This window comes from Canis lupus, chromosome 9 (genome assembly GCF_003254725.2).
Source record: "Canis lupus dingo isolate Sandy chromosome 9, ASM325472v2, whole genome shotgun sequence".
In the NCBI taxonomy this organism is placed as follows: Eukaryota; Metazoa; Chordata; class Mammalia; order Carnivora; family Canidae; genus Canis; species Canis lupus.
This window is the reverse complement of record NC_064251.1, coordinates 47,137,280-47,163,853: the sequence shown is the minus strand read 5'-3', so window position 1 is coordinate 47,163,853 and position 26,574 is coordinate 47,137,280. Positions and strand designations below refer to the sequence as shown.

The 26,574-nt window shown below is 40.8% G+C and overlaps 2 protein-coding genes across 6 annotated transcripts in view; one reads left to right on the top strand and one right to left on the bottom strand.

Moving 5' to 3' along the window:
• RPA1 (replication protein A1) overlaps nt 1-8,607 on the bottom strand; it is a 76,327-nt gene extending 67,720 nt beyond the window's left edge. The window contains exon 1 of the mRNA XM_025476144.3: nt 8,440-8,607. Coding sequence (XP_025331929.3) covers nt 8,440-8,472 — 33 coding nt within the window. The 5' untranslated portion in view covers nt 8,473-8,607. The remainder of the gene's footprint in view (nt 1-8,439) is intronic.
• Nucleotides 8,089-26,574, top strand: part of SMYD4 (SET and MYND domain containing 4) — a 55,817-nt gene continuing 37,331 nt past the window's right edge. The window contains exons 1-2 of one of the 5 annotated variants that reach the window (XM_049114877.1): nt 8,089-8,107; nt 9,827-9,972. In XM_049114877.1, coding sequence (XP_048970834.1) covers nt 9,839-9,972 — 134 coding nt within the window. In that variant the 5' untranslated portion in view covers nt 8,089-8,107; nt 9,827-9,838. Of the gene's footprint in view, nt 8,108-8,701; nt 9,057-9,826; nt 9,973-22,947; nt 23,126-26,574 lie in introns of those variants that run through there. The other 4 variants (XM_025476140.3, XM_025476141.3, XM_049114876.1 and 1 more) reach the window with 4 other exon arrangements.

Here is a 26,574-nt window from a genome sequence, read left to right as displayed (position 1 = left end):
CATGGAGCCTGCTTCTCCCTCTGCCTATGTCTCTGCTTCTCTCTCTTTCTCTCTCTCTGTCTCTCATAAATAAATAAAAAAAATCTTTAAATAAATAAAACCTTTAAATAAAGAGTATTCTAAGATCAAAACATTTGATAATGAGCATAGCATAACATAAATTTATCTAATTGCTATGTTGTACACCTGAAACTAAGATGTTGTGTATCCACCATACATAATAGAGAATCACCACAATTTAGACTAAATATTTGTCTCTCCTCCTCCACTAAGGTGCCCTGTGAACAATAAACTAAAAAACTCATCTGTTGAAAAAGAAATAACAAGAGAAATTAGAAAGTATTATTAACAGAATGAAAATGAAAATACAATCTATCTAAATTTATGGGATTCACTAGAGCAATGCTTAGAGGAAAAATTATAGCTTTAAATGCTTAGAGAAGAAAAAAGGCCCCAAATCAATTATCCATAAGAAGCCAGAAAAAGAATAAACTAAATTCAAGCATGTAGAAGGAAGGAATGATAAAAAGAGCAAAAATCAAGAAAATAGAAAATGGATAAACAAGAGGAAAAAAGCAACTGAACCAAAAGTTGGTTCTTTGAAGATTAATAAAATTGATAAACCTCCAGCTAGTCTGATGAAGAAGAAAATATTCTCAATATCAGAAGTGTAAAATGCGAAATAAATGAAAATTAGTAACAACTTTATGAAACAACTTAAATGGTTAAGTCCCATTTGGCAAATACCCAAATGGGTAATTATCAACACTGACATAAAAACTGACACAAAAAAATACAGAGAATCTAAATAGTACTACATCCACTAAAGAAACTGAATTTATAATTTAAAATATTCCAACAAATATAACACTAGGTCCAGATGGCTTTACTGGTAAATTTTATAAACATGTAAAGACAAAAAACAAACAAAACAATCTTGCACAAACTATGTCAAGAAACAGAAGAGAACATTTTCCAACTCATTTTATGTTAGGTTTACCTGATAGAAAAAACAAAGTCATTCTAAGAAAAAATACAAACCTATATACCACTCATGAATGTAGATGCAAAATACCACTATACATTCACTAGAACAATTAAACTTAAAAAGACTGACAAAACTAAGTGTTGGCAAAGGTATGGAGCAACTAGAATTCTCACAATCACTTTGGAAAATAGTTCAACAATTTCTTACATTCACTTAACATATAAACCAGCAAGTACACTCTTAGGTATTTATCCCAGAGCAAAGAAAATATTATTTCCACAAAAAGACTATACATAAGTGTTCATAGCATCTTCATTCATAAAATCCAAAAAATGAAAATAACCCAAATGTTTAACAACAACAGGTAAATTAAACAAATAGTGTTTATTCCCACAACGGAATACTACTCAGCAATAAAAGGTGCAAACTACTGAAACATAGATAAATCTCAAAAAACATTTTGCTGAGACAAAGAAGCCAGATACAAGTTCACATGAAGTTTTAGAATAGTCAAAACTAACCTATAGAGATTAAAAACCAGAAATTAAAACTCTGGTTTATCTAGGTTGTAGGCAAGGAATAGGGAAAGAGCAGGGAGATTGGAGTGGTATATACATTTGCCAAAGCTCATCAAACTGCACACAACTTGATGAGTTTTTACCATATATACTTGTTATATACATTACAGCTTTCATTAAGTGTAAATCACATTGAGTTTCAATAAAGACGATTTTTTTTTTAGTTTCTAAAGAACAGAACTGGGGCAGGGTGGGGCAAAAGGTCAGTAATTTCATAAAACACCTTTCTGCTCTATTTGATTTTAAAACCACATGCACGTATTAATTTATTATTCTTTTTAATTTGTGTCATCACAAAGTGAATTTAAGATTCACATCTTAAATGATAACATTAGATTAGATTAGATTAACATGATATGTACAATTTAGACAAAATTGCCTTAAATTTTCTAAATTAACATTGCCTATAAAAATATAAAGTAACCCAATTAAAAAATGGGCAAGACTTTAGAACATTTTTCCAAAGACCTGCAGATGGCCAACAAAACAAATAGGATCCTCAATATCACTAATCATTATGGAACTGCAAATCAAAACCATAACCAACTGGCTATCATCAAAAAGACAAAAAATACAAAGTGTTGGCAAAGATGAGGATGAAAGAGAACCCTTGTATACTACTGTTGGTGGGAAATATAAATTGGTGCAGACAATATGGAAAACAGTATGGAGGCTCCTCAAAAAAACTAAATATCAGATAAAGAAGCAACCTAGGTGTCTCTAAAGAGATAAATGGATGAAGAAACACACACGAATATTACTCAACCATAAAAAAGAATGATTTTGCCATTTGTGACAACACAGACCTAGACAGTATTATGCCAAATAAAATAAACCCGATAGAGAAGACAACTGTATGATTTCATGTTGAATCTATAAAACAAAACAGAAACAGACTCACAGATACAAGAAACACTATTGGTTACAAAAGTGGGAGTGACTGGGGGGGTGCCGGCAAAATGGTTGAAGGGTAGTATGAGGTTCAGCCTTCCAGATATAAAATCAATGGGTTATGGAGATGTAAAGCACAACACAGAGAATTTAGTCAGTAACAATGTAATAACTTTGTGTGGTTAGTGATAGTAACCAGATTTATCATGGGGATCATTTCCTAGTATATAAAAATACCAAAATACTATGCTAAACATCTGAAACTAATAGAATACTGTATGTCAATTAAAAAATAAAAATAAATAAAAAAATAAAAAATAAAAAACAACAGAATGAAATAGTTAAGGGCACATGCAAATCTTCACCCCACTGACAAATTATTTAACTTCTTTGCACTTTAATTTCTTCATCTGTGAGATGCAGGTAATTCAGGGTTACTGTAAGTACTATTATAAATAAAGTATCTGGCACACTGGAAATGGCAGAAATATTAGTCCCCTCTCCTTTCTTTCTATTACCCAATAAATTTAGATACAAATTCTATTTATTCTATTTACAATACTTCCATGCATAATCTCTTTTATATTAGCTTTTATCCCAAATGCCTCTACTATTTGTGTTAGTTGCTTACCCTTTCAGCCTGTGTCTTTCGAACTAAATTAATACTACTTGCTTTAGCTGATAATCAGAGTTGGCAAAAATTTTCTTTGTCATTTATGAACAAAACTTAAGTGATACTTGACCTAACACTGCAGAGATGCTTCCAAAATTTTGAATATAGCAAAAACTGATCAAATTTTTTTTGTTTGTTTTATGATAGTCACACAGAGAGAGAGAGAGGCAGAGACACAGGCAGAGGGAGAAGCAGGCTCCATGCACCGGGAGCCCGACGTGGGATTCGATCCCAGGTCTCCAGGATCACGCCCTGGGCCAAAGAAAGGCGCCAAACCGCTGTGCCACCCAGGGATCCCCTGATCAAATTATTAACACTATAATCATTCTTTTTAAAAGTGAAAGATGATTCTTAATTTATCTCAAAAGCCCAAGGTAGAGGCACCTGAGTTGTTAGTTCAGCCACTAACTCTTGATTTCAGCTCAGGTTATTTCAGGGTCCTGGGATCTAGCCCTGCACCATTGGGGCTCCCAGCTGAGTGGGGAGTCTGCTTGTCTCCCTCTCTTTCTGCCCCTCCCCACCGAAAATAAATAAATCTTTAAAAAAAAGGCACAAGGTAGCAGGTGTAAGTAAATGAGAACTATAATTTGCAATCAGTTCTCAGGTTTAATTATTCCTAATTTATTCAAATAGTCACTCCACTCTGCCAACTATTCTTGCTCATTCATCTCGGTCCATTTCTTTTCACTGCCTCATACACACCTAGCTAACATTTACTGAATAACCTAAAACTTGCCAGCACTGCTCCAGGTATTTTGGAGACTATTTTGTGGAAGAAAAAAAAAAGATGTAATTTTAGGCCTCAAAGAGTTTATAATTCAGTGAGGAAGACAGAAAGTAACTGATATTAGTCAAATAAAAAATTACATCTGATGGGCAGCCCCGGTGGCTCAGCGGTTTAGGGCTGCCTTCAGCCCAGGGCCTGATCCTCGAGACCCAGGATCAAGTCCCACGTCAGGCTTCCTGCATGGGGCCTGCTTCTCCCTCTGCCTCTCTCTCTCTCTCTCTCTCTCTGTCTCTCATGAATAAATAAGTATTTTTTAAAAATTACATCTACAATTATTAATAAGAGGTAACATATACTGAGCATTTACTGTGTACCAGGCATGGACTAAGCGCTTTAAATAGCTCACCTAATCCTCCCCCTAACATTAGGCAGTAGGTACTAGGCATCATTACCCTCATTTTAAGAGAAAAGGTAAAGTTTAGTATCTTACCCAAAGTTGCACAGGTAGTAAGTGAAGAAGCAGGAATTAGGGTCTCAAAATAAAGAGAATTAGGCTAGTAAGTCAAGGAAGGCTTCTCTGAAGAAGTGAGCTGAGATTTGAAGATTGTTAGCCAGGGAGGGGAGAGTGAAGAGCCACACAGGCAGATGGAAAAGAACGTGCAAGAGTAAGGAATATACCAGGAATTTTTTTTTTTTTTTTTAATTTATGATAGTCACACACAGAGAGAGAGAGAGAGAGAGAGAGAGAGAGAGAGAGGCAGAGACACAGGCAGAGGGAGAAGCAGGCTCCATGTACCGGGAGCCCGACGTGGGATTTGATCCCGGGTCTCCAGGATCGCGCCCTGGGCCAAAGGCAGGCATCAAACCGCTGCACCACCCAGGGATCCCTATACCAGGAATTAAAAAAAGAGAGAGAGACACACACACAAAGAAATGGAAAGACATTCATTCCATGCTCACAGGTTTTGAGGAATAAATATTGTTAAATTGTCTCTACCACCCAAATTAATCTACACATTTAATGCAATCCCTATCAAAATACCAACATTTTTCACAGAACTAGAATAATCCTAACATTTATAAGGAACAACAAAAGACCTCAAATAGCCAAAGCAATCTTGAAAAAGAAAAACAAAACCGGAGGCATCACAATTCCAGACTTCAGGTTATATTACAAAGCCACAGTAATCAAAACAGTATGGTGTTGGCACACAGATCAGTAGAACAAAACAGAAAACCCAGAAATAAGCCCAATTATATGATTAATCTTCAACAAAGGAGGAAAAGAATACACAATGGGAAAAAGTCTCTTCAAGAAATGGTGTTGGGAAAAGAATGAAACTGGACCACTTTCTTTCACCATACACAAACATAAACTCAAAATGGATTAAAGACCTAAATGTGAGACCTAAACCATAAAAATCCTAGAAAAATCCTAGAAGACAGCGCAGGTAATTTCTCTGACACCAGCAGTAGCGACATCTTTCTAGATATGTCTCCTGTGGCAAGGAAAATAAAAGCAAAAATAAACTGCTGGACTACATCAAAATAAAAAGTTTCTGGGATGCCTGGGTGGCTCAGTGGTTGAGCATCTATCTGCCTTTGGCTCAGGGCGTGATTCCAGAGTCCCAGGATCGCGTCCCACACTGGGCTTCCTGCATGGAGCTTGCTTCTCCCTCTGCCTATGTCTTTGCCTCTCTGTGTGTCTCTCTCATGAATAAATAAATAAAATCCTTAAAATATAAAAAATAAAAAGCTTCTGCACAGCTAAGGAAACAAACTAAAAGACAACCTACTGAATGAGAAGACAAATGACATATCTGATGAGGGCTAAGTATCCAAAATATATGAAGAACTGCTACAACTCAACACCCAAACACAATTCAATTTAAAAAATGGGCAGAGGACATGGACAGACATTTCTCCAAAGAAGACATACAAATGGCCAACACATGAAAAAATGTTCAATACCACTCATCATCAGGGAAATGCAACTCAAAACTACAATGAGATACCACCTTATGCCTTTTAGAATGGTTAAAATCAACACAAGAAACAAGTGTTGACAAGGACGACGTGAAAAAGGAATCCTTGTGTACTGCTAGTGGGAATGGAAACTGGTGCAAAAATAGTATTGGGGTTCCTCAAAAAAATAAAAGTAGAACTACTTTGGATTCACTAATTGCACTGCTGAGTACTCAAAATTTATGAAAACACTAATTCAAAAGGATCCATGTATCCCATGTTTATTGCAGCATTATTTACAATACCCAAATTATGGAAGCAGCCCACGTGTCCATTGATAGATGAATGGATAAAGATGGTTGCACATATACAATATAACTTTTTAAAAAAGATTTATTAATTCATGAGAGAGGCAGAGACACAGGCAGAGTGTGCTGGGGAGCAGGCTCCCCATGGGGAGCCCGATGTGGGACTTGATCCCAGGACCCCAGAATCACCCCCCTAGCCAAAAGCTATCTCAACCACTGACCCACCCATGTGCCTGAATATTTTTTTTTAATTTAAAGATTTTATTTATTTATTCATCAAAGACACACACACAGAGAAGCAGAGACATAGTCAGAGGAAGAAGCAGGCTCTCTGCAGGGAACCCAATGTGGAACTTGATCTGGGGACCCTGGGATCATGACCTGAGCCAAAGGCATAGGCTCAACCACTGAGCCACCCAGGCATCCCTATGCAATAGAATATTATTTGGCCATGCAAAAGAATGAAATCTTCCCATTTCCAACAACATAAATGGAGCTAGAAAGTATAATCCAAAGCAAAATAAGTCAGTCAAAGAGACAAATCCCATGATTTCATACATATATGGAATTTAAGAAACAAATGAGCAAAGGAAAAAAAGGAAGACAGAGACAAACCAAGAAACAGACTCTTAACTATAGAGAACAAACTGATGGTTACTAGAGGGAAGGTGAGTAGGGGGAGGGGAGAAACAGTTGAAGGGGATTAAAGAGTACAATTTTCATCATGAGCAATGAGTAATGTATAGAATTGCTGAATTACTATATTGTACACCTGAAACTAACAGAACACTATACATTAGCTAAACCAAAATTAAAAATTTAAAGAACAAAAACAAATAAAAGGAAGAGAGAACAAATGAGAGTATGTGATGGAATTGGTGTGTTTGGCGGGGGAGAGGCGGAGTCCGTAGTCCAGGCAAGGAATGATGGAGCTAGAGTAGAAGAAGAGAAGCAGATGGATTTAAGAAATATGTGTGGAGTTAAAACACTGGACTTGGTGATGGACTGGACATCTAAGGTGATGGAAGTTTGCAGTTAGCATGATTCCACAATTACTGGCTAGCATATCTTAATGGATAATGGTGCCATTCATCCAGATAGGGAACACCAAGAGGCCCAAATAGTAAAATAACAGATTTGCTTTGGGACATGTTAAATTTAAAATGCCTTTAAGGGGGCGCCTGGGTGGCTCAGTTTGTTAAGCATCTGCCTTTGGCTCAGGTCATGATGATGATGGGTCCTGGGGTCCAGCTCTGTGAGGCTCCCTGCTCAGTGGGGAGTCTGCTTCTCTCTCCCCCCCCCCCCCACCCCCGCCGTTCACGCTGTCTCTCTCTCTCAAATAAATAAATAAAATCTTAAAAAAAAAAAAAAAAATGCCGGGCAGCCCGGGTGGCTCATAGCTTTAGCTTTCGGCCCAGGGCGTGATCCCAGAGTCCCGGGATGGAGTCCCGTGTCGGGCTCCCTGCATGGAGCCTGCTTTTCCCTCTGCCTGTGTCTCTACCTCTGTGTGTGTGTGTGTGTGTCTCTCATGAATGAATAAATAAAACCTTTTTAAAAAAAATAAAATAAAAAATGCCTTTGAGGTATCAGGCAGGCAGACACACTATAGAGGTTTATTTTTCAGAGTAAAGGCGGCTCCGGACAAAGAAATTTACGAGCAACTGACATACGGTTGGTAATGAGACTGTGTTGGTCAAAGAGGGCCCAGAACATAACCTTGAGTAACCAAAAACGTACAACGAGGGACCTGCAATAAGACGAGGAAGACGAGCCAAACCAAGCCATAGAAGCCCAGAGAAGGGAGTGTTATCAGAAAGACGAAATGCTCAACACACCCAAACACTGCTGAGAACTCTGGTAGAGCTAAAAACGGAAAAGCGTCTGTTGGATTTAACGACTTGGAAGCACCGTTAACTTCAGCCCGGGTTCCTTCGACCGTGATCGAGGGAACGACGGACCGGGGTCTGTTAACGGGAGGTGAGCTGAAAACAGACAACTCTAGAGAAGTTTGGCTGTGGATGGGGGACAGGGAGGAGACAGCGTGGCCGGAGGAGGGAGACGCGGGACCATCGAGTTAATTTTGCTTCCTTCTCTTAAGTAGAAAAAACATGGGCATGTTTCAAAGACGACAGTAGAAATTCTCGGAGACGGTGATGATTCTGGGGAGTCACTCGACGGTCTCCCCCACCCCTTTTATCTTCTCCCGCGTTCTCTCCCCATCGCCTCCAGCCCCCCTTCTCCCTTTCCCACCCCCACAACCCCAGGGTCCCCAGCCACCCCGGCCTGCCGGTCCGCAGGCGTCTCCTCACCGCAATGGCCCCCTCGCTCAGGTGGCCCACCATGACTCCGCCGCGCAAACTCCCGCGCTCCAGCTCGTCAGCAGACCCCACTTCCCTCCTGGGGCCCCGCGCGCTCCAAAGCTATTGGGCCAAGGAGCTGCAGGCACCACCCCCGCCTACTGACATGCGCAAGGCACAGGGGCGGGCTTAGTGGCGGGGCAGCCGCCCCATTGGCCGAGGCGCTGCGAGCAGCCACGTGACACGCGGGAGCCCAGGCTGAGGCCCTAGTCACCCGACGGCTGCGCCAGGGGGCGGGGCCGGGGCGTGGGTCGCGCCAAGGATGACGCTAGCTCTTGCTCTGGGCCCTCGGTCTAGTCCCGGAAGCTTTCCGAGACGCGTCTCGGAAAAAAAACTTGGCTCGGCCTTTGGCTGACAGGCCTACTGGTCGCCCAGAAGAGAGAGCTGTTCCCTGATGACTGTGCTGCCAACGGTAGTCAAAGCACCAACCTGATTACTTCAGCAACCGAAACGCCGAGCTCCCCCCGTTGCTAAACCCCGAGCTTGGCCCATCGGGGCTTTTCCTAAGGTAAATAGGATCCGATCGCCGCCCTCGGGAGAAAGCGTAGTCTGTCGAGGGAGTTACCGCAGTGAGTAGCCTTAACTCAATGTAGACATGATATGGGCCTCAGAGGAGACATAAAGTGTTCCGTGCTCGCAGATGGAAAATCAGGGAAGGCTTCCTGGAGGAGGTGCTATTTGAAGTGGGTCTTGAAGGGGGTGTGTGCAGATTTGCCGAGTGGACGCTTAAGTGAGGATAGGGATGCTACCAGAAGGATGGCATGGCCTATGCAACAACTAGAGAGGCAAATAGCCTGGCAAGTTGGGGATAGCTTTAAGTAGCTCAGAATAATAGGGTACAGAAGAAGACGTGAGACTTGGGCCTTAGAAAATGAGCCCAGGGGTCGAATAGTGAAGGATTTGTACAGGGCTTCCCCAAAAGCTTGGAGGAGCTTTAAGTCAGAGGACCTACATCTGTCTCAATGTGGAAGATGAATTGAATGATCTGGGGATTGAAAGAAAAAACAGCTGTGTAAGAGATACATTTGTTAATTAAGTAGTAGGTGGAGAGAGAGAAAAATCTGTGATGTCTGACTTGAACAGCTTGGGAAGATGGAGGTCTGAGGCAAGCATGGTGCGTGGAACAAACTAGGCCTTCAGTAAATATTTCTGAATAAAAGGATTTTCGGTGAATAGGTGTGAGACAAAATAGATCCTCAGCATGTAAACTATGGAAAAAGACCACAAGAATTGATTTTGTTGCTTCATGTTTGCTGGAGTGAAAGGTTGATTTTTTTTTTCCCCTAGAATTGTGCATTTGTAGAAATCTGAATTCCTTATTTTCTTATTTATTTTATAGACCTAAAGTAAAATGGATCTGCCTGTGGATGAGTGGAAATCATATGTATTTCAGAAGTGGTCTTTGCTCCCGAAGTCCATTCAGGACACAATTGCTACGGCAGACGCTTTAAGGGATATCTTTCTTCACTCTTCTTCGCTTCTTCAGTGAGTGAAAGCTTTAACGGGGGAAATTTTGATCTAGAAAATGTTCTCTTTTATCATATGCTCTTAAATTCTATCTCGTTTTCATGGAACGATTAAGTTCAGATTTTTATATTTTGGAGCATTCAGCAGTTCTTGCTGTTTCCAGTTTTTCCTAAGCTACTATTACAGAGCAGGCAAGAATGCTAATAGTTTTTTTTGGTGTCAGTGTTATGTTTCAATAATCAATGCTTTGCTCTAGAAACTAGGCTGTGAACTTTGCCATTTCCCAAAAGATATAGTGGGCATTTACTAGCTACACATAGAAAGTTATAAGTGCTCAAATTGAGAAAGGACTTTAGGGGGAAAAAAAAAAAGAGAAAGGACTTTAGAAGTCATGTAGTCTAACCCCAGTATTTTTCACTCTCTTGACTACCCTCTGTAGTAAGTAATACTATTTTATATCACAACCTAGTATGTACAACCATATATAGAAAATTAAAGCAAGAGTTTCCCAAAACTTCAGTGAATTTTTATTGGCCACCTGTTGTGCCAGCCACTGTGCTAGATGCTTAATGAACAAAAAATACATCAGTGAGGGGTGCCTGGCTGGCTCAGGAGGTAGAACATATGACTCTTGATCTAAGGGTCGTGAGGTTAAGCCCCACATTGGGCAGTAGAGCTTACTTGAGAGGAAGGAAGGAAAGAAAGAAAATACATTAGTGAATAGAAAATAGGCACAGATACTTATCCTTGAGGAGCTTAATTCTGGCAAAGAGGGATAGACATTAAACATAAATAAGCAAAGTATATAGTATACAAAGGTGCTAAGTGCAAAATAGAAAAAAATAAAAATAGAACAAGGTAAGGGAAATAGTGCCAGGAGTGAGAATACAGATTATAGTATTAAATAGTGTGATTAGATATGGTCTCATTGAGAAGGTGGAAGTTTCAGGGCACTTGGATGGCTCAGTCGGTTAAGTGTCCAACTCTTGATTTCTGTTCAGGTCATGATCTCAGGATTGTGAGATCAAGCCCCACCTTGGGCTCCAGGCTGAGCATGGAGCCTATTTAAGATTCTCTTCTCCCTAGGGCAGCCCAGGTGGCTCAGCGGTTTAGCCTTCAGCCCAGGGCCTGATCCTAGAGACCTGGGATCCCTGCATGGAGCCTGCTTCTCCCTCTGCCTGTGTCTCTGCCTCTCTCTCTCTCTCTGTGTGTCTCTCATGAATAAATAAATAAAATCTTAAAAAAAAAATTCTCTTCTCCCTCTGGCCCTCCCCATTTGCGCATTCTCATGCTCTCTTAAAAAAATAAAAAAGTGGAAATGAGCAGTCTTGGAGATACAGGAGATAACAAATTAGATAGATATCTGAGAGAAGAGTACTCCAGACATAGATCCCAGGTTGGGAGTATGTCTGGCATGTTCAAGCAACAGCAAGAAGGCTAGTGTGAGTGAACAGAATAAGCCAGGGGAAGAAGAGCAGGAAATAACATCAGAGAAGTAATAGGACATGCATGGGGATTGGTGGGTAGCAGGTGATGCAAGTCATGTTGACCCTCCTAAGTGCCTTGCCTTTTTATTCTGAGTAGGAAATTATTTTAGGGTGTTGTAGGCAAACTTCTATTTTTTTTTTTTAAAGAATTTATTTGTTTTTATTTATGAGAGAGAACAGAGCGAGAGAAAGAGCACGACCTGGAGGTTGTGGCAGAGGGAGAAGCAGCCTCCTCACTGGGCAGGGAGCCCAATGCGGGGCTCATTCCCAGAGCCCTGGGATCATGACCTGAGCCAAAGGCAGACTCTTAACTGACTGAGCCACCCCGGCGCCCTGGTAGACAGACTTCTAGAACTGATGCCCCTTCCCCCACCAGCACTCCCAAGTTAGTTGACCTTGAGATACAATTATCTGAATGGGCTAGCCTAATCAGGTGAAATCTTTAAAAGCAGAACTTTTTTTTCCAGCTGGTAGCACAAAGTAACTTCAAGCCACAAGATGTGAATGTGCTTGTGCTTGAAAATGAGGGGGTGGGGGAAAGAAAAAAGAAAATGAGGGGGGACCACATGCTAAGGAATGCAGGGAGTCTCTACAAGCTAAGAGTAGTTCCTGGCTAATAGCCAGCAAGAAAGTGAGGACATCAGACCTACAACTGCAAGGAACTGGTTTCTGCCAATAACCTGAATGATCTTAGAAGTGGATTCTTTCCCAGGTCTTCCATATCAGAGGTCACCTTGATTTCAGCCTAGCGAGACCCTACTCAAGAGAAATCAGCCAGGTTCTGCACTTCTGATCTGTAGACTGTGAGGATAATAAATGGTTGTAAACTGCTGAAGTTGTGGTAGCTTGTTACATTACAGAAGAAAACCGATTCACAGGGTTTTGAGAGAATGATCTGATTATATTTTAGAGTAGGGATCAGCAAACTACAGCCTGCAGTGTAAATCCATCCCATCACCTGATTTTCTTTTATTATTTTTTAAAGATTTTGTTTATTCGACACAGAGAATACACATGCACATAAGCAGGGGAAGCGGCAGGCAAAGGGAGAGGGAGGTAGAGGGAGAAGAAGCAGGTTCCCCACTAAGCAGAGAGCCTGATGCAGGGCTGGGGGCTGGGGGCTTGGGGCTTGGGGCTTGGGGCTTGGGGCTTCGGGCTTCGGGCTTGAGGCCTGAGGCCTGAGGCCTGAGGCCTGATCACAGGACCCTGAGATCACGTACTGAGACAAGGCAGATGCTTAACCACCGAACCACCCAGGCGCCCCCTGCTGCCTGATTTTATACAGCGTCAGCTAAGAATGGTTTTTACAGATAAGCCTTTACAGTTGATTTGATGTTAGGTAACACTGGATTTGAGCCCCAGTTAAGCAAAATCCATTAGAAAATAAAAAAGAGAGGTGCCTAGGTGGTTCAGCCGGTTAAGCATCCACCTCTTGGTTTCAGCTCAGGTCGTTATCTCAGGGTCCTGGGATACAGCCCTGGGTGGAGCTCGGTGCTACAGGAAGTCAGCCTGAGATTCTATTCCTCTCCCTCTGCCGCCCCACGCCCCCCAGTTCTCTCTCTCTCTTTTTAAGATTTTATTTATTTTTTCATGAGAGACATAGAGCAAGGCAGAGACAGAGGCAGAGGGAGAAGCAGGCTCCATGCAGAGAGCCCGATGTGGGACTTGATCCCAGAACCCCAGAATCACGACCTGAGCCAAAGGCAGATGCTCAACCATGGAGCCACCAAAGCATCCCTCTCTTTCTCTCTTCAGTAAATAAATCTCTAAAAATGTAAAGTAAAAAAAAATTTTTTTTAATTATTTTTTTTATTTATTCACGAGAGACACACAAAGAGAGACGGAGACACAGGCAGAGAGAGAAGCAGGCTCCACGCAGGGAGCCTGATGTGGGACTTGATCCCGGGTCTCCAGGATCACGCCCTGGGTTGAAGGTGGTGCTAAACCACTGAGCCACCGGGGCTGCCCAGTAAAAATAAAAATTGAAAAAATTCCATTCTCATTAGTAGACCTGTATTACATGGGGCACCTGACCTGCTCAGTCAGAGACCATGGGACTCTTAATCTCAGGGTCATGAGTTCAAGCCCCAAGTTGGGTGGAGACATTGCTTTAAAAATTTTTTTTTAATTTTTTTTTAAAGATTTTATTTATTCCTGAGAGAGAGAGAGAGAGAGAGAGAGGCAGAGACATAGGCATAGGCAAAGGGAGAAACAGGCATCCTGCAAATAGCCCAATGTGGGACTTGATCTCAGATCCCGGGATCACGCCCTGAGCTGAAGGCAGATGCTCAATTGCTGAGCCACCCAGGTGTCCCAAAAATTTTTTTTTTAGAAAATAGACCTGCATTACAAAAAAATTATACACAGTTATTAGTTTTTAATTATACCAAAAATTTTATAGAAATTTGTCTTCTCTTTTGTTATGGAAATACCTCTGTATTAGCTTTGATTTTCCTCTTGGCCCCCAAAATCCTAAATATTTATTCTCTGACTTTCCACAGAAAAAGTTGGCTGACTTCTGTTTCAGGGTATCACTCTGACTACAGTGTTGAGAGTAGGCTATGGGAGAAGAAAGGGTGAATTAGAGAAATCTGTTGAGAAGCTCTTGCATTAAGCCAGGTGAGAGATGAGGTGATGATAATTTAGACCAGGGTAAGGATGATGAGAAGTGGTTGGAAGATGAGATGTGGTGTGTTCGAGAATGAGCAAAGTAAAAAGTGGCTCTGAGGATATAGGCCTAAGAAGGATGAAATTTCCCCTGGAAGGACTGCAGATGAAGCTATTTTGGGAAAGATCAGGGGTTCTTAGATCAGGGGTTTGAGATGTCTAGTAAACATCCAAGTGGAGGTAAGTGAGCATGGCATTTAGGAGAGAGCACTGGGCTAGAGATGGAAATTTGAGAGTCATACATGAGATTTCAAGCCACAGACTGGGTAAGTTCACCACAGAAGAGAATGTAGATGCTTATACTTCATATGATGTACTTTGGTATTTTCCTCTATTTATCTCATTTAAAAAATACTAATTAGGAGTGTCTGGGTGGTTCAGTCAGTTAAGCAACCAACTCTTGATTTCGGCTTGGGTGGTTACCTCAGGGTCATAGGATCGAGCCCCATTTGGGGCTCTGTGCTTGGCAGGGAGTCTGCTTGGGACTCTGTCCCTCTCCGTTTGCCCCACCCCATGAGTGCACTCTCTCTCTTTAAAATAAATCTTTAAAAATCAGGGAGCGCCTGGATGGTGCAGTCAGTTAAGCAACCAACTCTTGGTTTCAGCTCCAGTCATGATCTCAGGGTCCTGGGATCTAGCCCCATATCAGGCTCCCTGCTCAGCAGGGAGTCTGCTTTTCTCTCTGCCCCTCCCCTCCACTAGTGCTCTCTCATTCTCTCTCTCAAATAAAAAAATAAAATCTTGGGATGCCTGAGTGGCTCAGCTGTTGAGTGCCTGCCTTCAGTTCAGGGTGTGATCCCAGAGTCCTGGGATCCAGTCCCACATCGGGCTCCTTGCATGGAGCCTGCTTCTCCCTCTGCCTGTGTCTCTGCCTCTCCCTCTCTGTGTCTTTCATGAATAAATAAAATCTTAAAGGCTATCTCCTTCGGCCCCCCTAAGATAAATAAAATCTTTATAAAAAATAATACTAATTAGGATCCACCAAATTGATTTTTTTTAAAGATTTTATTTATTTATTCACAAGAGACACAGAGAGGGGATCCCTGGGTGGCTCAGCGGTTTAGCGCCTGCCTTTGGCCCAGGGCGCGATCCTGGGGTCCCGGGATCGAGTCCCACATCGGGCTCCCGGCATGGAGCCTGCTTTTCCCTCCTCCTGTGTCTCTGTCTCAGTCTCTGTCTCTCTCTCTGTCTATCATAAATAAATAAATAAATCTTAAAAAAAAAATCTCTCTTTCTGAGAGAGACACAGAGAGGCAGAGACATAAGCAGAGGGAGAAGCAGGCTCCTCACAGGGAGCCCAATGTGGGACTCAATCCCTGGACCCTGGGATCACACTCTGAGCTGAAGGCAGACACTCAACCGCTGAGTACCCAGGAGCCCCTCAGTAAGTTGATTTCATGACCTACTCAGTTGTGACCTACGTTTTGAAAAACAATGACTAAAGCTCTATGTGTGGATTCCCTTTTCAGAATTTCCAATGATAGATACCTATTGATGAAAATAGTAATAGTAATAGAGTTATCCCAAGGTAATTTGATATGGCTAACAGCAAGATGTCATAATCCATAAGAATCATTTGAACTTTTGGTGCATTGAAAGGAATGTAAAAATTGAGAGGATTTGCCTAACCATTTAATATTGGAGCTCCTCCAGACTCCAGCCTAGGTTCTCTTTCCTTTCCACTCTGTATTCTCAACTGATATAGTCTCATTCACGCCATCACATCAGTTACCTCCTATATGCTGATTACCCTTAAAATTATGTCAGAGAAATTATATGTCCAGCCCTCACCTCTCTTCTGGGACTCAAATCTCTAAATCCAGCTGACTACTTAAGGTCTCAAAGATAGTTAAAATTCAACATATCCAAAATCAAACTCTTGGTCCCTTCCAGTGGTTCCTATCTTAGTGAATTGCATTGCCTTATTTCTGTTCCTAAAGCTAGAAACCTATGAACCATTCTATATTTAAAAATTAAGGGATCCCTGGGTGGTGCAGCGGTTTGGCGCCTGCCTTTGGCCCAGGGCGCGATCCTGGAGACCCGGGATCGAATCCCACGTCGGGCTCCCGGTGCATGGAGCCTGCTTCTCCCTCTGCCTGTGTCTCTGCCTCTCTCTCTCTCTCTCTCTGTGTGTGTAACTATCATAAATAAAATAAAATAAAATAAAATAAAATAAATAAAAATTAATTCATGGGGGGTTGCCTGGCTGGCTTAGTTAGTGGAACGTGCAACTCTTGATCCTGGGATCATGAGTTCAAGCCCCATGTTGGGTGTAGAGATGGCTAAAAAAATAAAAAATTTAAAACTAATAAAATTAAGAAATAAAAAACAATAATAACAACTCGTCATAGAGGGTACCCTATCTATATCAGAGTGTCTTCTGTGATCTTGTAATAAGTTATACCACCGTCTCTTCAGTTGCTACCCAGAAACTACTTAGAGTCATGCCTGAGTTTTCCTCTTCCTCACACCCCATATTAAATCCATTCCCAAATTTTGTCCATTAGATTTCTTTCAAATTTGGCAAGTTGAACTTCTGCTTTTGGGTAGGATATACTAAATCACAGCAGACCATACTCCTACTATAAAGAGAGAAAGAGATTGTGATCACTGTATTTTTAAAGATACCAGAGAGCAACAAGATCTAGATGGACTAAAATTTCAGAGAAGAAAGGCTCCTTCCTAGCTGATCACTAGTGATTTTCTTTCCTGAGAGTGAAACCTGAGGATCAGGTAAGCCCTAAGAAGAGGAAGTATCCTGGGGGAAACTGAACCAGAAGATATTTTGGCAATTGTGTGAGGCTGATGTGATGGATTAGAAACTAAAGGAGGCCCAAACTCAAGACCCAAGGAGTCAGTTTGCCTCAGGGGTCATTTACTGAATTCTCAGGCAGTTCAGAAGGCTGACCAAAAAGGTAGAATAAAAATCTTAAAACAATGGTGACCAATAAAATCCCACTAGAGAAAAGGGGCTTGGAACAAATGATCTCCCTGTTAAAACATTTGGCAGATTTTGAACATCTGTGGTATGGTAGGTTAAAAATCTAAGCTCAAAATGTCCTGAGATGAAGGATTTTAGGCATGAGGATACAGAGACCTTTCAGGCTCTCAGCCAAAAGCTTAGGAATGCCAAACCCAAGGAACAGGAAGAAACCAATGATGTACTGAGTTTTAATAAAAACGGTGGCCCAGGGGCACCTGGCTAGCTCAGTCAGTAGAGCATGCAACTCTTGATCTCAGGGTTGTGAATTTAAGCCCCACGTTGGGTGCAGAGATTACTTAAAAAAAAAAAAAAAAAAAAAGAAGAAGGAAGGAAGGAAGGAGAGAGAGAGAGAGAGAGAGAGAGAAAGAAAGAAAGAAAGAAAGAAAGAAAGAAAGAAAGAAAGAAAGAAAGAAAGAGAAAGAAAGAATTGTAGCCCAACCCTGATTCAACTCAATTCTCGATTAGGTGAAGGTTGGCCAGCCCTTCATCCTATCTGCCTAACGCAGGAAAGGGGGCATTTCTACAGTGGCACATGTCATCTAGCATTATTATGCCTTCTATGCAGTCAGGAATACAGTAAAAGATTACTAGACATGTGGGGCACCTGGCTGGCTCAGTCAGAAGAATTTATGACTCTTGATGTCAGGGTCATGAGTTCCAGCCCTGTGTTGGGGGTAGAGATTACAGTAAAAAAAATTTAATAAAAATTCAGTGTTATACTATATGTTGGCAAATGGAACTTCAATAAAAAAATAATAAATAAAAAAATTTTTTTAATAAAAATTCAAAATGAGGGGTACCTGGATGGCTCAGTGGTTGAGCATCTGCCTTCGGCTCAGGTTGTGATCCTGGGATCCTGGAACTTAGTCCCGCATTGGGCGCTCCCTGCAGGGAGCCTGCTTTTCCCTCTGCCTGTCTCTACCTGTCTGTCTCTCAGGAATAAATAAATAAAATCTTTTTAAAAATTCAAAATGAAAAATAATAAAATACCTTCAAAAATGAATGCCAAATAAAGGTCTTTTCAGACCCCCCCCCCAAAAAAAAATCTGAGAGACCATCAGCAGATCAGAGCCTCAAGAAATACTGAAGGAAATTCCACAGGTTAAAGAAAAATCATTCCAGATAGAAGCATGCAATTGCAGAAAAGAATGAAAGGTACCAGGCAAGATAAATATGTGATTAAATAGGGTTTTTTTTAAAGATTTTATTTATTTATTCATGAGAGACATGAAGAAAGAGGCAGAGAAGAGGCTCCATGCAGAAAGCCTGATATGGGACTTGATCCCGGAACCCTGGGATCACGCCCTGAGCCGAAGGCAAACACCTAACCACTGAGCCACCCAGGTGTCCCTTGACTAAATAGTTTTAAAATCATAATTTAAAACTGATAATGGGCAGCCCGGGTGGCTCAGCGGTTTAGCGCCGCCTTCAGCCCAGAGTGTGATCCTGGAGACCAAGGATCAAGTCCCACGTCGGGCTCGCTGCATGGAGCCTGCTTCTCCCTCTGCCTATGTCTCTGCCTCTCTCTCTCTCTCTGTCTCTCATGAATAAGTAAATAAAATCTTTACAAAAACAAAAATAAAAAAAATAAAACAATGATAGTAATAACGTTTTGTGGGATTTAGAACATTTAGAAGTGAGTGAGACATGATAGTAGTACAAATGGGAACTTGGGCAAATAGAGGTAAATCGTTTTAAGGTTCTTATATATAGTTTGGGAAATGGAAAAAGTACTAACTGCAGATGGTAAATAAATCAGGGATTCATTTTGTTAATACCCAGGATAACTATGAAACATAATTTACAATTTTATAATAAAATCAAATTAATTCTCCTCCTTTTCCTATGTGGTAGGCGTATATATTTGAGTCCTAATTCCTAGAACTTGTAAATATGTTAGGTTACATGGTAGAGAGAAATTAAGTTTGCAGATGGAATTAAGGTCGCCAATGAGCTAATTTTAAGATAGGCAGAGCAGCCTGAATTATCCCTGTTAGCCCAGTGTAATCACAAGAATCGTTAAAAGTGGAGAAAGGAAGCAAAAGTGTCAGAGGTAGACAGAACCAGTGAAAGAATTGTCAGAGATGCAGCATTGTCAGTTTTGAAGGTAGAGACAGGGAGCCACAAGCCAAAGAATGTGGGCAACCTCTAGAAACTGGAAAAAGTGAGAAAACTGATTTCTCCCCTGATGCCTCTGGAAAGCAACACATCTCTACCAACACCTTGATTTTAGCCCATTGAGCTCATGTCAGAACTGTAAGATAATACACTTTTGTTTGTTGTAAGCCACTAATTTTGTGGGGTTTTGTTACAGCAATGACAAAAAAAAACAGTACACTCCCTTGACTTCCCTAATCCAAATGACTAGCCAGTACAACACTGCAGCCAGCCAGCTGCCTACTGCCCGGGCCTCTTACACCCCACTCCCGTTCTCAGCATTCAGGCCTTCTGTTGGTCCTTGATGTGCGTTCTGCTTCTTGCCACGTGGCCTCTATTCTTTGTATTTCTTCTGCCTGAAATGCTTCTCCTGGCTTCTGTCTCTTCCTCCACACCCCAATTAAGTTCTGCTTATCTTTCAGGGTCAGCCAGATCTTTTCCTCATTCCTGAGAAAGATTCCACTAGGGTACAAAAGAGGCTGGGAAAGCTGTTCCAAAAATACAGGACACTACTGGGTTCTTTCTATTCGGTACAGGGAGGCAGTGCCGCTCCAGTACTAAGGTAAAGCTGCCACTTCTTTCAGACACAGCAGGAAAAAGGCATTCTCCACACAGGGACAGAGCCAGGAGCATGAGGAAGGACAGGGGGCCCTAAGGCTTCTCTATCCCAACATCATCAGAGAAACGTTAGGTTAGAAAGGCACAGCCCACCCTTCCTTCCCTTCAAAGACCAGGGTGGGGCCTGGAAGTAATGGTCCTTCTTCACTGTTGGCCTGTTTGCCTTTTCCCAGTTGAGGTGGGGAGTGGAAATGGGGAGGGACGTCCTGTCAGAAATCCTCAAGGTTTAGCTCTGTAGAATCTAAGAGGTCCAGCCCATGCTCACTGGGGGAAGTGTGCTTGTCTGTATCTTGCCATTCCTCACTTAACTCGTGAATTTCCAGCTCTTCTTCATCCTCTTCCATGAGGCTGAGTCGGGTCAGCCGGTTGCCCAAACCAGGACCTTCTGAAGGGTTGAGGAGTCCCTGAGTCCCAGCTGGGTCATCTTCATTTTTTTATACATTTACAACTCTATATAGCTCTCCTTTTTATATTTGTATAATCATTTCCTTACTGTCTATCTTTACTACTTAAACTCCACAAGGGCAAAGTTTTCTGTGTCTTGTAGACGAGCCGTGCTGTGTCAAAAACAAAAAAACAAAACCCAGGTATTTCATAAATACTGATCAAATGACGGTTGGGAGGGATCCCTGGGTGGCGCGGTTTGGCGCCTGCCTTTGGCCCAGGGCGCGATCCTGGAGACCCGGGATCGAATCCCACGTCGGGCTCCCGGTGGATGGAGCCTGCTTCTCCCTCTGCCTGTGTCTCTGCCTCTCTCTCTCTCTCTGACTATCATAAATAAATAAATTTTTTAAAAAATGACGGTTGGGAAATACGTATAAAGCTCTTCACCAACTGACACATATTAATGCTCAATATGACACACAAACGAGAGCTTCATGTATTTGCAGATACATAAACGCATACCTTTCAAGTTCAATGTTAACATCTTTATCTTTGTGCCAGAACTATCAACAGTGCCTCACGTAGCGGGCACTCAGATTTTAATTGAATGAAATAATGAGCGCAGTGTTGAGCCTTGGCGATTTGGGTACTAACTAGGTATAGTTAGGGGAATAATTGGGTTTTGGGTGGGTTTTTGTTTTTGCTTGTTAGTTTTCTTTTTTACAAATGTTCACAAGATAGAAACACATTCTCATATTTGAAATGATATTTAATGAAGTTTAACAGAAAAGTTTACTTTACCCTTTACTTCTCATTCAGTTCTACAGAAATAACCACCGTTTACTGGAGTTTTCTGGTTCTTTTTTTGTATTTTTAGACAATTGTAGATGAATATATACATATCTGTTTCTTTATTCTGTTAGATCATATCATGTCCTTTGTTCTAGGATATTTTCTCCAATGTCACACATTGATCTTTCTGGCAACTTTCTGTGATACTGCTTGTATAGTTATGCCGCAGCATAGTTATTCTTTCCCTGTTAGGGACAATTATATTATCTCCAGGTTGTTGTATTTTTACTGTTACAAACAATGCAGCAGTGAACAACCTTTTTATGTTTTATTTTTATTTATTTCTGTTTTTGTTTTTTAAAGATTTTATTTATTAGTGAGAGACACACACAGAGAGAGAGAGAGAGAGAGAGAGAGAGACATAGGCAGAGGGAGAAGCAGTCTCCATGCAGGGAGCCTGATGTGGGAATCGATCCCGTGACTCAGGATCACGCCCTGGGCCAAAGGCAGATACTCAACCACTGAGCCACCCAGGAGTCCCCTTTTTTATGTTTTAAGATAAATTCTTAGAGGAGGAATGATTGCATCCACTTGTTACGAGCATTTTAAAATTTAATAAATATTGACAAATTGTCTTCCAAAAAGACTTCACCAGTTTACCATGAACAACGTATGAAAATCACTTCCTGGAGTACCTGGGTAGCTCAGTTGGTTAAGTGCCTGCCTTTGGCTCAGGTCACGATCCCAGGGCCCTGGATGGAACCCTGCATCAGGCTCCCTGCTCAGCGGGGAGTCTACTTCTCCCACTCCCTCTGCCTGCAACTCCCCCTGCGTGTGCTCTGTCAAATAAATAAAAATAAATAAAATCTTAAAAAAAAATCACTTCCCTATGATCCTTGCCAACACTGAAAGTAATGGTGCTTAATTTTGCCAAACTTTAGGACATAAATGTCTTATGGTTTGATTTTTCTGATTCCTAGTGAAGGAATGCATCATTTCTGATTTCACAACCCATCTATATTTCTACTGTTCATTTGTGTCCTTTGCCCATTTTTCTTTTGGATTATCTTTCTCTTAAGAATTTATAAGAGATCTTAAGAAATCTGGTCATATAATTCTTTGCTAATATGTAACTAGCTTTTCTTCTGGTCTATCATTTATCTTTATTTTACTTGCAGTGTTTCGCATTGTATATAAATTGTGTGTTTTAGTTTTTATACAGATATATGTCATTTTTTATGGTTTCTGAGTTAGTCTTAGGATGGTCTACTCCAATATTATAAAAATATTCTTTATTTTCATCTAACTTTTTTTTGTAGTTTTGTGTTTTAGTTTTCACTCTCAAATCTATCTGGAATTTATTTTTGTATATGATGTGAGGGGGTATTCTAACTTTTTTCCAGATAATTTTTCCTCAGCATTTATTGAATAATCCAATCTTTCCTTAGTGCTTCAAAATACCATATTTATTAAAAAATAAATTCACTGGGCAGCCCCAGTGGCTTAGCAGTTTGACACCGCCTTCAACCGGGGGTGTGATCCTGGGGACCTGGGATCGAGTCCACGTCAGGCTCTCTGCGTGGAGCCTGCTTCTCCCTCTGCCTGTGTCTCTGCCTCTCTCTCTCTGTGTCTGTCATGAATAAATAAAATCTTAAAAAAAAAATTTAAATTCACACTTACTTATAAATTTGTTTCTGGACTCTATTTCTATGCCAAAACCAAAGGGTTTTTACTGTGACTTTATAGTATCATATTAGAATTCTGTCAATTTCAAGTGACAGAAACCTAGCTCAAATTAGGAAGTTCATGCACAGTGAAACTAGGATAGCCAAAGTAGATCTGTTTTTAAGCAGCATGTATCCAAGGCCTCAGATGTCATTAAACTCAGCATCTCTTCATCTCTAGGACAAACTCTACACCTGATGGGCATAATAAACATTAGTAGCCTTGGACACATCCTGAACCACAAAAAAAAACTACAAGAAAAGAGGCCATTTTTCCTGAGAATTTTGGCAGAAAAGGTCTGGATTGGACTTCACAATCAACCTAATTTGGACTGCCTGGTGCATCCTTTCAACCAAAGGTTTGGGGCCTTTCTGATTGACCAGGCCTATAGCATGTGCTCAACCCTGTTGCTCCATTGGAGTCTTCCTTACTTCAACTAAAAGAAATGGTCTTCCAACTGGGATTTTACTACCACAAATAGAGGGCAGGAGCACTAAAAAATATGGCAGTTTAGTATAGATGTGGCTTTCTTTTTTCTTTTTTTCTTTTTTTTTTTTTTCTTTTTTTACATTTTATTTATTTATTCATGAGAGACACAGAGACACAGGCAGAGGGAGAAGCAGGCTCCATGCAGGGAGCCTGATGTGGGACTCAATCCTGGGTCTCCAGGATCACGCCCTGGGCCGAAGGCAGACACTAAACCACTGAGCCACCCAGGGATCCTCTAGATGTGGCTTTCCAATTAGGCCAAGTTCCAATACCCACATATACTCATTATTTTTCAAGAATATTTTGACTATTTTCTGTACATTTCCCCCTTTTAACATTAGTTGACTTGTCAAATTCCATAAAAAATGTTGGGCTTTTGATGGGGATTATGTTGGATTTATAGATTCATTGAGGGAAACTTGTCATCTTTACAATATTAAATTTCCTCATCGGGGGTGCCTGGGTGGCTCAGCGGTTGAGCATCTGCCTTTGGCTCAGATCATGATCTGAGTCCCACATTGGGCTCCCCATGGGGAGCCTGCTTCTCCCTCTGGCTGTGTCTCTGCCTCTCTCTGTGTGTCTCTCATGAACAGATAAATAAAATCTTAAAAAATTTTTTTTTTCTCATCCAGGGTATGTCTTGCCATTTGTTTAGGGGTTCTTTTATATATTTTTTTTCTTTTCTTTTATATCCTTAAGTAAAGTTTATTGTTTTCTTTGTGTAAGTCTTGCACACTTCTTAGATTTATTCTTACTTATTGTACGTTTTTGTTAATATTGTGAATAAGACTTTTTTCTCCCCCAATTACATTCTCTAACTGATGATTGGTAGTATAAATAAAAGCTAGAAATTTTTTTATGTCTTGTAATTGGCCACCTAACTGTATTTTCACATATTTTATTGTTTTAATGCCTATTCACTTGGAATTTTTAGGTAAGTAGCTATATCTGCAAATAGTAATCGTCCTTTCCAATATTTTTACCCCTTATTTTATCTTATAATTATCATAGCATTAGTTAGACCTCCAGTGCAATATTGAATAGTAACAGCCATTTAGGACATTTACCATAGATTCATAGTTTATACCCTTTTCCAGTTTAAGGAAAGTTGTCTATATTCTATCATAAATAGGAGTTGAGGGACGCCTGGGTGGCTCAGCGGTTGAGTGCCTGCCTTTGGTCCAGGGTGTGATCCTGGAGACCTGGGATGGAGTCCCACATAGGGCTCCCTGCATGGAGTCTGCTTCTCCCTCTGCCTGGAGTTGAATTTCATCAGATAGTTTTTTTTTTTTTTTAATTTTTATTTATTTATGATAGTCACACAGAGAGAGAAAGAGAGAGGCAGAGACACAGAGGGAGAAGCAGGCTCCATGCACTGGGAGCCCGACGTGGGATTCAATCCCGGGTCTCCAGGATCGCGCCCTGGGCCAAAGGCAGGCGCCACACCACAGCGCCACCCAGGGATCCCCATCAGATAGTTTTTTGATATATTTTGGGTGGAGTAGTCATTTTCTTTTTCTCCTTTAATCTGTTGCCATAGGATTTACACTAGTAGATTAACTGAACTTGAAAATGTTTTGGAGGGGATCCCTGGGTGGCTCAGTGGTTTGGCGCCTGCCTTCGGCCCAGGGCGTGATCCTGGAGACCTAGGATCGAGTCCTACATCAGGCTTCCTGCATGGAGCCTGCTTCTCCCTCTGCCTGTGCTCTGCGTCTCTCTCTATCTCTCTCTCTGTCTGTGTCTCTCATGAATAAATAAATAAAATCTTTAAAAAAAAGAAAGAAAATGTTTTGGAGATAAACTTTTTTACATTCATGCACTTTTTATTTTTTTATTTTTTATTTTTATTTTTTTCATGCACTTTTTAAATCATTCTTTTACCACAAGGCTTGATTCAATTTGCTAATATTATTTTTAATTTTATGTCCATGTTCATTAATTATATTAGTTTACATGTTCCTTGTGTGTGTGTGTATGTGTGTGCTCTGTCAACTCTTGGTATCTGGGTTATGGTGGCTTCGTAGCATGAATTGAAGAGCTTCCCATTTTTTCCTTTGCTCTGAAATAGTTCATATAATGTAGGGATCATTTGATTCTTTTTTTTTTTAATATTTTATTCATTATTTATTTATTTAAGTCACAGACAGAGAGAGAGAGAGGCAGAGACACAGGCAGAGAGAGAAGCAGGCTCCATGCACCAGGAGCCCGATGTGGGATTCGATCCCGGGTCTCCAGGATCGCGCCCTGGGCCAAAGGCAGGCGCCAAACCGCTGCGCCACCCAGGGATCCCGGATCATTTGATTCTTAAAGGCTAGTGGAAGAATCCTGTAAAACTATGTAGACTAGGTGCTTATTAAATGGAAAATAATTTTTAGTTGAATTTTTTATCAGAATAATATACACAGTGCAAGAAGTCAAAAAGTCCTTCAAAGCTTATAAAGAAAAACAGCAACCCTTTGTCTTATTCTTCCCCATTCCTACAGAGGATGCTACTTTAACTGTTTTCTCTGGTATTTAATTTCATTTCTAAATAGTATGCTAATACTGTTATTTTTTGAATTTTTAGCTTTAGGTATCAAATTTTGCTCTCCTAACTCTAAACCACATATATATCCTTTGTTTTTGTCTCATCTTCATAACTGTATTATAGTTTGTAGTGTAATATGACCAATAAAATATAATATTTGTTAAACAAATATCTATGTAAATACTACTCATTGGACCAAGAAATAGAGTTGGAATTACATTTCTCTCTTTTTTTTTTTTTTAAGATTGTATTTATTTATTCATGATAGACACAAAGGGGGCGGGGGCAGAGGCAGAGGAAGAAGCAGGCTCCATACTGGGAGCCCAGTGCGGGACTCGATCCCGGGACTCCAGGATCACACCCTGGGCTGAAGGGGGCGCTAAACTGCTGAGCCACCTGGACTGCCCATATTTCTTCTTGTATAACTCTTGTTTTCCCTGGAGTTAATAATTACCTCCATTTAAATTTTTTCCATGTATCTCTCACTGCTTCATCCCCAAACTGCTTTACTTAGAACAAGTTAACTCTGAAGACTTGTTTGTAAAACCATTCAATCATAATCTAAACTGACCAAAATATTTAAATATCTAATTTCTATATGCATGCCTATTAAAAAACAGTATGAATTGGGCCTTTAAAGTTTAAAAACAGATATACTTTTCTTTCTTGCTGGTTTACAATCTTTGAGGAATGTTTTCCCAAAATAGGTAACTTTTATCAATATCAAAGACCTTTTGAGGTGATGACCCTCCCCTACAGTTGATAATAGTGCAGTTTCCTAGGAAATCTGA